The sequence below is a fragment of the Nothoprocta perdicaria genome, unplaced genomic scaffold (genome assembly GCF_003342845.1).
Source record: "Nothoprocta perdicaria isolate Ctin4 unplaced genomic scaffold, notPer1 scaffold_342, whole genome shotgun sequence".
NCBI classification, from domain to species: domain Eukaryota; kingdom Metazoa; phylum Chordata; class Aves; order Tinamiformes; family Tinamidae; genus Nothoprocta; species Nothoprocta perdicaria.
This window is the reverse complement of record NW_020455580.1, coordinates 316,357-327,849: the sequence shown is the minus strand read 5'-3', so window position 1 is coordinate 327,849 and position 11,493 is coordinate 316,357. Positions and strand designations below refer to the sequence as shown.

Genomic DNA, 11,493 nt, shown 5'->3' with positions numbered 1-11,493 from the left:
CGGGAGCGGCGGCGGGGGCTGCGGCGCGTCGGCCCCGCAGCTGCGGCTCGTTGCGCTCCGCTCGGCCCCGCTCCCGCCCGGCCCGCTCCGCTCCGCTCCTTAACAGCGCCGCGGCCTCGGCGCGCCGCATGTGAAGCCGCGAGGGCGCCGCGACCGCCCCGCACCGCCCCGCACCGCCCCACGCCCCCGAGCACCGGCACCGGCCCCTGCTCCCGGCCCCGCGGAGCTCCGGAGCAGCCGGCACTCACCCCTGCCCCCGGCACCTCACCATGAGCAACCTCAACAAGGACACCGAGCACACCAACGGCGGCGGCAACGTCGAGGAGGAGGTGGGACGGCGCGCGCGGCGGCGGCGAGCGGGGCGGCCGGGCTGCGGAGCCGTCGTCGGGGCCGGGGAAGCGAGGACGGGGCGTCGAGGCTGCGGAGCCGGCACCGGCCCGCGGCTGGCGAGCGCAGGAAGCGCCGTCGGGGCTGCGGTGTCGGGGCTGGAGCGGGGCTGCGAACCGAGGAAGCGGCGTCGGGGCTGCGGCACCGGGATGACGGCAGACCCGAGATGCCGCCCCAGGGCAGGGGAACGGCAGGAGGAGGGGAAGGAGGGCGTCGGGGCTGCCCCGGGGGGGTGGCAGTGCAGTGCACTTGGAGCAGCCTGCCCAGGGACCTGGGCACTCGGGCATCGTCCAGGGGATGTCTAGGAAGGGGAAAACACTGGCGGCAGTTGGACCAGGGATGAGGGCAGCCCCACAAGGGCAAGTCCTAGCTCCTGGCCGAGGGTGCCCTTGCCTGCTTAGTGGCCTTGTAGTCCTCTGCTCAGGCCAAGCTGGAGGGAGCTGGGACTTACTGGGGTAAGTCCCCCTTGCCTCAGGGGACCAGTAGGACCCAGCTCCCTCCACCTTAGTGTGATGGTTGGTCCTCAACTGGAGGTCTCCCTGGGCAGAAGGTGCCCCTGTGTGCTTGGACAGGGATGCCTGGCGGGACTGGAGGGCTGGGAAGCTCATTGCCAGCTCGAGCCTTGTCCCCTTGATGGCAGCTGCAAGCAGGAGCCTGGATACTGCTGGGCCCCATCCTGGGAGGGTTTGAAGGCTTGTTCTTCTCCAGCCCCTTGCCCAGGCACATGATGCTGAGCCCGCAGTGCTGCGCAGTTGCCCTCCAGTTGCCAACGGCTTTGGACCCATGGCGCTGAGCTCGTCCCGCTCCCGGGGGAGACGTTGGCGCAGCGGGTCACCCGCCGCCCTCCATCTCGGTGGAAAAAGCCCGAGCGCGGGAGCGTCGTTTTTGCTGCAGTCGCCGGCCCTCGGGAGCGGGGAGGTGCCCGGCCCCCTCCCCCAGCCCTCGTCGAGCGCGCCGTGCGCTCGCGCCGCCGCAACATGGCGCCCGCCGCGCCGCACCGCCCGCGGCCCTGGCCCTCGAGTGCCCCTGTGGCCCGCGGGACCGTGGTGGCACGGAGCCGCCAGCGGCAGTGGGGTGGCTGTAGCTTGCTCTTTTCCCCCTTCTCCATGCGGCAGCGCAAGAGGACGTGGTTGCCATAGGGCTGGTGGGGTGGCATGTCCCCACCTCGCTGGGTGGCACTGGGGTGCGTGGAGAGAGCGTTTTGGGTTGTGTGGGCTCCCGTGGGGCTTTTGTAGTGCGGGAAGGCTCCGCTCCTCACGTGCCCGTGCGGGAGACTTGATGCGGCTCCTTGATCCAATTATTCACTGGCCCGCAAAGCTGCCCGTGATCGATGCTGCTTGGGGCTTGCCGTTGGTCAGGACCTCGCGGCCGCTGGACACTCAAGCTCTGTGCGCTGGGGGAGACCTTGTCTGTCCCCCCGCTCGCTGGGGTTGCGGCTCGGTGGAGTGGGTGATGGATGGATGCGTCTTTATTGCACTCGCAAGCATGCGAATCCCGTCGCTTTGGGAGGACAGAAAGGTGGCTGGAAAAACCTGCTTGGACCCAACTGCCATTGCATCAGTTCTCAAGGTGCCATTTCTTCTTGAAATGTCCCTTGCTTTCTGGTGTGCTTGTGGTGGGCTGGGACACCCATGTTCCCCCGCGAGATGGTCTGCGGCCCCGCTGGGCACCTTGGCCATCCCACAGCCCGGGAGAAGAAGAGACCCAACAGCATCAGGGCCCTTGGGAGATGGTTGTGCTAAGCTGGAATGGGTGGCGGGGTCCCCCAAAGAGCGCCTTGCACCTCATTCTCATATTTCCATCCTTCCCGCGACCACTCCCCATCCCTGTCAGGATTGCCGTTGGAAAGCCCTCTCTCCTCCGGGATCCGGCTGTCACCACAAATAACGCTGTGGGTGAGTGGCCGTGGGCTGAGCTCTGCGGTGGCTGCTCTGAGCCTCTGGGAGCCCTCAGAAACCTTGTTTTTCCTTTCCGGCTGACCGGGGGCTCTTTCTCACGGAAGAAGAAGCTAGCGCAGGATTAGGAACGATCCCGTGTTCAGTGCTTGGCCAGGATTTGGACTAGCTTGGGAAGAGCTCCTGGCCACGTCTTTAATGCAAGGGAGCAAAGAGCTCTGTAGCCATGTTTGGATGCCAAGCTGAATCCTTCCAGGCCAATGGAAGATGGAATATCTTCCCAAGATGTGTGGATGATGCCGCTGGATCCTGTTGTGGCAGACCCGGCTTGGCCTCACCGTGACGATGCTGCTTCACAGAGCAGTTGCAGCCCGGAGACGTGTGCCCCAGATGTGGCAGGGGAGAAGCTCCCAAATTCGGCGCAATTTATCTAATCAGCGAGTCCCTCGCAGCCCCTTCCTGCCCAGCGACAGGAGGAGGGCAGGAATGTCTCTTGCTCCTCTCCAGGCCGTTCATGGGAACGTTAAACAGGGCCGAATGTCAGTCCCTGCTGTTCCTCACCAGACACCTCCCCAGATTCGGTGCCTCGCCACTTAGCGCTGTCTTCTGTTTAGTTTCCCAGGCAGCTGCCAGGCTGCGTGACAGCCCTCCCGAGGGGCAGCGCGAGGCTGTCGCCCGTCTAGGTGCTGCCCGCTCCAGCAGCGGAGGTGCGCGCCCGCTTGCTTGCCATGAGCACCATGCGCTGTGTCTGGATGGTTGTGTTGCAGTGAGGATCTCCTGCACTTACCCCATCACCGACACAGTCTTGGATGGTCAGTGCCGATGTGATGCTTCTGCTCTGGTCTTACTGTGCGTTATGGATTTGGAAGGCTGAAGTTCACCCTTCTTCAAGAGGCCATTGGGGAGCAGGGGATATTTGGAGCCTGTTCTGGAGAGTCCCAAAGCAGGTGGCTTGAATGCGTTGCTGCCTTTGGTGTCCTCTTGCTGCTCTGCTCTTTGAGGGCCAAATTTCAAGGTGCCCCTGGCAGCAGGGCTGCTGTCACAACACAGCTGGAACACTGGAGGTTATGGAATGTGGAGGACAACCTGAAGCTAGGCTGGAGATCTGGGAGAGCAAGTTGGGATAAGTGCAGGCAAGGGCTGGGAAAAGCTACATGGCCATGTTCTGCTCGCAAAAGATTGTGTCCTCTGCAGACAACATCAGTTGGAGTTAGAGAATGTCCTGTTAAGGGAAGCAGAAGACTTAGCTCCCGGACAGCTTCCACTGGGAGGATGGGCAGAGCTTTGCCTGGACTAGCGTAGTGAGTACTTCATTCCTGGCCTTTCTTAGCTGTTGCATGCTGGAGCTGCCAGAACCATCCAGAAATGCCACTGGTGAGCCGGTATGTGTTAGATGCTGGGTCTCTGTAGCGCCTCATGGACTGCTGCCAGACATCTCTTGATTTCTGTAATCTCTGCTTGAGTGGACCTAGATATCTCTTGCATGCATGGCTTGTAATTCTCTGACTTGAAACAAATACGGTTAACATAATTTCTGAAGTCAAATGACTCTGATGCTGCTCTTTGCTATGCAGAGCTTGAGGGGGTAGTAGTTATGGTCAGCACTTGCTAATCTTCTTGTATTCAATCTGCCTGAGCCAGAATGGTGCTTCAGAGCTGGTCTTGTGCATCGTAAAAGTATCATCCATGTTAAATGTGGCTTTTTGCTGGTGACAGATAGTTGGCTGAGCAGTACCCTGAAGTCACCATGCAAGTGGAGGTTCTGGGAACTGGTGTGTTCCCAGACCTCTGGATTCTACCAGTGAGCCACTCTTACTGGGGGAGGGATGTGGGAATCTCCCTGTCTTGGTGCCTCTGTAAATACTTCTTGCATGGCAGTTTCCTCTGCCTTTCTTGCCCTTTCAGTGCAAGGTTGATGCAAGGTCTCTAAGTTGCATTGAACATCGTTGAATACCCCATGTAGCCTCTGTGACAGAGACACTTTTCTTCCTGCTCCCTGGCTATGTAGCCAGTCTAGTAAATGAGATCATGTTCCAGAAATGAGTCCTCCTTGGCTAGTTTGAGGAGATGATTTCCATTGGGGGCTTTATAAAGAAGGAGTTTCTGGTGTTGCAGTAGCCTGCAGAAGGTATGGTGGGCCATGCTGTCATCACTGTCAGAAGCTAGTGCAAAGTTGTGTGGGAAGGATGGCCCTAGGAGATGTCTGAAGGGCAGCTGAGAGTGGTTCAGGCTTTATTCTCCTCCATTGTGGCTTTGCTAGAGGAACTGACAGTGTGAAGTCAACCATGACGTGCCAGAACTGGTGTGGGATGCTCTTGGAAGACCTAGAAGATGTCCTAGTTCTTGGCAGAGCTTAACACTGCCAAGTCTAGCAAGTCAAGGTTAAGCTACTTGGATGATGGAGTGCTGCACGTGCTTGCCTAGGCCTCCTGTGTGCCTGGAATGAGAGCTTCGAAGACTTTCCAGGAGATGAGTGTGACCAACACCTCACCTGTCGTGCTGAGCATCTTCCCTTGGAGACTTGATGACAATGCTCTGTTCTGTAGGATGGCAGGTAGGCTAGTGTAGCTCTGCTGCCCAAGAGCAAGCGAGAGGCAACACAGTACTGGCCATGGCAGACTTGGCTAGCTCTTCCCACCAGCAGTGCCAAGGACTAGGTGCTTCAGAAGGAGCAAGAGGACTTGCAGGAAAAGATCTTGGATCTTCTTGTTAATCTACCTGAGGTATCTGTTTTGAGACAGGTTTTGGACAGCCAGTTTTGTAGCTGAATGATCTTGAGTCCCGACAAGTTCTAGCTGTCTCCATGATGGTACTTCTGGCTTGAGACTGCCTGAGCTCTTGGAGCACCTGCAAATGTGGTCAATTGAATGGCAGCAGGCCACCTCCCTGGTGGCTTGATCCATTTCTTCAGAAAGAAGTCAGGCTGTACCTTCTCTCCAGGAGTACCAGGTGCTATCTTAGACCTGGTAGCCTTACCACAACTGAAGGCAAGTCATCTCAAAAGCTTCTTCCTTGAGAAGCCATGAGGTGTGGATACATCACAGGCCACCTCCAGGATAGGAAAGTACCTCCTTGTAGGAAAGTACCTCCTGTAGCAACACTGCCATTATGAGAAGATGCTTTGTGTGGCAGAGGCCACAAGCATGAAGCACTTGGGTGTGCTGTAAAAGACCTGCATGCCGCACGGGATGTCTGAAATGGAGTTTGTCCTGTGTCTTGAATGCTGTGTGGTTGCCCCTGGAGAGGGAGCAGGGCAAAGGGATGCAGCCCTTGTGCTGGACATGCTGAATCTGGGATACCCTGATGCTCTTCAGCATATCTGCAATCCTGAGCCAGTGTGGGGTGTCTGGGGAGGAGGGACAACGGGGCGATGCAGGCAGTTGTATTGGTGCAAAAGGTTTGTGTGCTAGGTGACCCTTCCCTAGGTGGCCTGGCTGAGCTGTGTGCTCAGCAAGGGCATTTTGCCCACTGCATGTGCGGTCATGGCTGCTTGGAAGGCATCTCCTTGAGCCTGCTCTCTCCCTTGGGTCAGACCCACCAGGAAGGAGGAACTGGCCAGATGACAGATGAATGTACGGGTGGAGCACCTGCACAGGTTCTGGGCTCTGCTTGCCATGCTCCAGGTAGGAGTGGATGGTGAGTGCCGCCTCATTCTCAGGGCCCATCTGCTAGCCCTGCTGCTTGGAGGCAGGAGCAGGGCTGCTGCTGGAGCTTCATCTGTTTGTCTAGTGAAGACCACCTCATGCACCCGGCCCTGTGGACAGGGAGACGTTGATTTCTGCTCTGTGCCTTATGGGAAAGAGCCCACCTGGCCAAATGCGGTAGGCGAGTGAGGCAGAACACAGGCATGAGATCCTGTCCTGCCTTGATGTGCCCCAGTGGCAGCCAAGGTGGGTTTCTTTAGGTGATGGTCACACGGGACTGCATGTGCTGACTTTGTACAATGCTCTCCTTAGTCACTCTGCCCCAGCTTCCCAAGTCATGGGCTGTAATTGGTGGAAACCCAGGGACCAGTGGGACAGTCCCTCCAAATGGAAGATCTCCAGCCCTGTTGCATAGCCCAGGAGTGGTTATAGATATGGTGCACCTGCTAATTGAGATGTTCCAACCCTGCTTACCATGCACCTGGGGATGTAGTGATGGGTCATTGCATCAATGTTGGCTCAGATCCTGGTTCTCAACTCCATGTCAGACATGTGTCATCTGCTTCAAAGGGCATCAGGCCAAGGTCTGTCTGAAAGTGGGGTGAGCTGTGGTTCCTATGGGCTAGTTCTTGAAGCTCAGAGCATGCATGGACATTGAACAAGCCCTGACCTCCTCTGGGAGTTGACCCAGGAGAGGAGGAAGCTTCACCTCCCGCTCCATCACAGTGGGATGTGAACTAGGGGGGAATGACTGAGCTATGGTCTGTTTTTAGGTGAGAACTTGGTTTGTGCTGTGTGTATTGCACTCAGCCTGCTTGCCTGGGCAGTCTTGTCTGAAACGTCATTTGCACTTGGTGCCCACTTGAGGTGTGGGGAAGGCTGCCCTATGGTGCGGAGTCATGTGGAGGTCAGGACATGTTGCTGGTCGGGGTTGGCAGCCCTAATCCATTCTGTGTGGCATCGCCAATTCCCACTGAAGAGCAGCCACATTTTGCCCAGAGCTGGGTTAACTCAGTCATGCCCCTGGGCTGGAGGTTTAGTTTGGCTGCCTACTGGTGTCGCCAAGGGGCTCCCTGCAATTAGGGTGAAGCTGCTGTAACCACCGTTCACCCTGAGAACTGCCAAACCTCTCCGCTCACTGGTGTTCTGCCTTTGTGGAAGGCTGTCTCGGTGTTGGGCTCCACGTTCCCATGGGGCTGTGACTTGGCTGGCAGTGTGCCACCTCACATGGGGCTGAGTCAGGAGGCTCATGTACTTCTGAGGCTACATGAGCAGAGAAGGTAGGTGTAGGACCAAAAGGTACCTGGAATTACCTTCTGGCTGGGTGAAGCAGAGACTGGTTGTTTGGACACAAATGCCTCTCCTTTGAGGACTTAAGGAGAGAATATACCTTGTAAGGGTCCTACATCTTGATGTGCTTACAGAAGAGGATGACAGATACTTGTCTCCTGGGCATCTGCTGCCATGAAAATGAATTTGTAGGTGCAGGCAGGAGGAGGTGGTCTGTGGTAGACTTCTGTGGGGTGCTGTCAGGAGCTATCCCCTGTGTAAGGTCTGACAGCTCCAGCTGATGCCAAAAGGTCCCTATAGACCTTTCACTACCACAAGGATTCTCCTGTCCTTGCTACATCATTGGAGTCAGGAGGTCAGGGTGATGGCTGTGTAGTGCAAGTGTGAATGTGAGCATCTTCTGGCATGTTGGCTGTGAGCTTCTATCTCAGTGCATCTCTTGGCAAGGTAGAAAGCTGGGAGCTGTGATGGCAGAGTAGGAAGGTGCCGGCCAACTTCTTGAGTTGGGGAAGCCCTGACTGGCGTGACTCTTTGGGACAGCAATCCCCTGGGTGCAGGGCAAGCCCTTTATGGACTCCCTGAATGCTTCACCAGCTTTGAAGCCATTGCTCTAACCTTAGTGTCCATGGGCAATGTGCTCCTGGTGGGGTGCTGTGCAAGCAGGGATAGGACTTAGTAATGAGGAGCAAGAGGAAGTCTCCAGCATGGAGCTAAACCAGCGGTGCTTCCTTTGCTCGGGCCATGGCCTAATCTTGGGGGCTGTCCTGTGGGGTTTGGGCTTATCTTCACCTATGTGCTTCCTGCTCAGTTGAGTAGAAACCAGCGCCTGTCCCTACTTTCCTCCTCGCTCAAATGCTTTCCTGCCTCGACCGCAGCAGCTGGGCTGAGCCCCATTAAGATTCCTCTGCTCAATGTGGGGGAAGAGCAAATGTTTTTGGGGGGAGGGAGAAGGGCTTGATCCAGCTCTAGGCAGTTGTGTAAAACATCCCAGCCTGGAGACCCAGCACTGGTGCTCAGCTGTGTTGGGCTTTCTCATGGTCTGCCCCTTGTCTGTCCCCCTCATCCCTGGGTGAATAGGATGTTGTCCCTTGAGTGCTTCTCATGCAAAAGGCTAATTTGAGAGGAACATGCTTGAAAGCCCCCTTGCTTTAAGTGCAAGGAGAGGACCATGGTTCAAGGTTGCTTTGATCTGTAGGGATATGGCCTAGGTGAACATCTTGCCCTCACAGCTGCTGGTGGCTCTTCTGTTCCTTCTGGCTGGAGCAGCTCCTGGACTGACCCAGCACCTGGGCTCAGCAGTAGCCATCCTGTTGGCCCTGCAACTCTGCCTGCGCTGGAGCTGTGAGGAGGCAGCCAGCTCGTGCAGCCTCTCTACCGACAAGTGCTGTCGGTGGGGAAACTGAGGCACGGGGTAGTGAAGGAACCTGTTAATGAGGCTGTCCCCCTCAGGAGGCATCATCTGTAGCACTCAGTCTGCTCTGCCTTCCTGCTAAGCTGCAGTTAGCCACAGATCAGCTTCTTCAACCTCTGTGCACTACTTGTCCCCTCCTCTATGTTTTTCTGGGGGGTCTGCTTGCTGAGGAGCAAAACTGCCCAGCACTAGGTCTCCCTCAAGCAGTGGCAGGAACTCTGCACGCTCTGGGCTGACCTGAGGCAGTGAGATTAGGGCGCCAGCCGCTGTGAAGTCCTTAATCTCTGTGGTCGGGTTCCCAAACGTTTCCCTCTCTGCAGCCTTGTTTTGCAAGCTCGGTTCCCCGTGTTTTGCAGCCGTGCCTTATAAGTCCCGGCTCCTAGAGCAGCCTGCAGCCTTGCTGCATTCCAGCAGCCTCGCGTCAAGTGGCCCCAGCTGCGTTGTGTCCAGGCCTGGGGTTTGGCAGGGCTGCTGCGACTCTGCAAGCGCCCCCGGGGCTGCTGCCCTGCCTCCAGGGAGCTGGTGCCGGGGGAGCCCCGCGTCCCTCCCGGGATGCCCAGCGCAGTGGGATGCTCTGTTGCAAGCAGTGCCGGACATGGTTTGGCTGTGCTTGCAGCCGTGTAGGTCTTGAAAAGCTTCTTTCCATTGTTTGTGTTGGCCTATTGGTGCTTAGGGTGGCTTTTCCTGCTGCAGGTCCTCCCGTGGGAATGGCCAGGGATGTGGTGGCTATTGGGCAACCTGGGTCACAGACTGAGCCTCTGGACCTAGTGCATGGGCCAGGGGATCCCCTGCTAGGGGGGGACTGCCTTTGGGGTGCTGTATGGTGGCTTGTCACCTGCAGGATGGTGCTGGGCTCCCTTCCTGTGCTGTGGTGTTGTGGCACCAGGAAAAGGCTCAGTGCAGAACCGGCTGCTGTCCCTGTGGAAGTGCTGGTGTGCCTGAGTGGGGTGGCTCTGTGCCTGCTTGCAGCTGGGGGTGGTTTCCTTGGAGAGGGTGGCAGTCCGGTGGCCTGGGGGTAGATGAGGCACCTGAGCATGATCCTGCTTCTGAAATCCTGGTGAGCTGCCCTTGGACATCTGCTGAACTCTGGCTGTGAAGCCTTGTATGCTCCAGGTGCTGGGAGAGTGGCCCTGTGATCTGGCTAGCTGGGGAGGAGGCAGAGTGGCCACAGCTGTGCAGAAGCATGGCTGGAGGTAATGCAGATAAGAGATTAATCTTGCAGAAGATCCTGCCTCACTTGCTTCCTAAAGGATTTGGAGCAGTCTCTTCTCTAAATCCCTGTGCTAGAGAACTACCAGAGCAGCCTTCCAGGAGATGGGTACATTTTTTACATGCCTTGACCCTTGCTGGGCTGCAGGGCAGTGTCTGGCTCTCCTTGGGACTCTGAGAGCTTTTATTTCAGAGTGAGCATCTGGCCTTTTGGGAGAGGTGGGCAGGGCAAGGCTTGCGCTGGCCTCCTGGCTGGGATGGAGCTGCGGTGGGAAGAGGCAGACACCCCTGCTTAACTGTCTGGAGCCTCCGTGCTTATTGCCAGGCTGTGGTTGCACTAGGTACCTATATATAAGATTCGCAGGCCTGTTATGGGAGATACAGCTATGTAAAGACTGCTTTAGAGCCCTGGAGTTGAGTAGTAAGTGTCACTGTCCTTGTCCTTCCCTGCTTCTGTGTGGGAGCTCTGCTAGGATCCTCCCTCTTTAGGAAATGGCCTAGTTGGTCTTGTCCCCTTTGGCACGGATCCTGTTTTCCATGGCGCTGCTCCATCTCGGAGTGCTTGGACGGGGGACATCCCCTGAGGGGGGCAGGGATGGGGAAGAACCGTGTTCTCTGACAGTGTGACCCTGCTGGGCTGTCGCCGGGAAGAGCGGCGCCCTGCCTCGCTGCCCTCCTCCCGGGAGTACGGGGAGGGTAGGGGAAGGCTGCTCTTCTGGGTGAGATGGGGTTGTCCTGACCTGGTATCCCATCTCGAGTGGCCAGGAGCAAAGTCTAAGGAAATGCCCTTGAACGAGATGTTCCTGGAAAGCTATTTCTGCAGCATCTCCCAGCGCCTACTGCTGACGAACTCTGGCCTGGGCAGGTCCTACTCCAGGTCTACCGGGGTATTTATTTCTTTTTGTCCTGGGACTTGCTCTGTGGGGTGGCTGGGTCTCTGTGCCTGGAACCAGGGCTGTCCGCAGCATCCGAGATGTGTGCAAGCTATGTGCTTAAACTGGCAAGATGCTTCCCTTCCTGATTGCAGCTGGTCACATGTCTATACCTGGTCCTGAGCTGAGCAATCATCTTTTGGATTTGGCTTTCTCTGGTCACATCCCTTGAATGTGTAACGCAGCTCTCAACCTCACCTCCTTGAGCAACTTTGTTCGGCTTGTCACTTATTTCTCTCCACACTGGATGTGCTGAACTCCAATGGTCTTAAAAAAACAGCCATGTGATCTCACCATTTAACAGGTTCTTCTATGCAGGGACCTTCCTTCATCTCTCCTGATGCTCCTGGGGAAGAGTTGTTTGAAGATCTTATTTGGTAAAGGTTGGGGAACAGCTATCCTGGGATTCCTTGGACTTTCTTCAGGGCTTATCTGTCCTTGGTGGATGCTGTGGGTGGCCTGGCATCCCCTCTCCAAAGCTGTGGAATGTGAGAGACCATGCTGGGAGGTTGAGGGATGTCTTCCGTCAGCAAGAGACTGTATCTTGCTCCTGTCCTTGGCAGTGACTTACAGGAACAGCTTTAGGAGCTTGTTGCCTCTGACAAAGAGCTTTCCTAGGCATCTGCATTGCTCTGTTCCAGCTCTCATAAGGGCCTGAGTAACTGGGTTTTCTCCTTCCCCAAGCAACTGCACATCTTCCATTCTGTCACGCCTGTCGCAAAGAC

The 11,493-nt window shown here is 56.9% G+C and overlaps 1 protein-coding gene across 1 annotated transcript in view; it reads left to right on the top strand.

Moving 5' to 3' along the window:
- Window positions 1–269: 269 nt before the first annotated feature.
- The window catches only part of RBPMS2 (RNA binding protein, mRNA processing factor 2), a 28,756-nt gene continuing 17,532 nt past the window's right edge, over window positions 270–11,493 (top strand). The window contains exon 1 of the mRNA XM_026043934.1: window positions 270–329. Coding sequence (XP_025899719.1) covers window positions 270–329 — 60 coding nt within the window. The remainder of the gene's footprint in view (window positions 330–11,493) is intronic.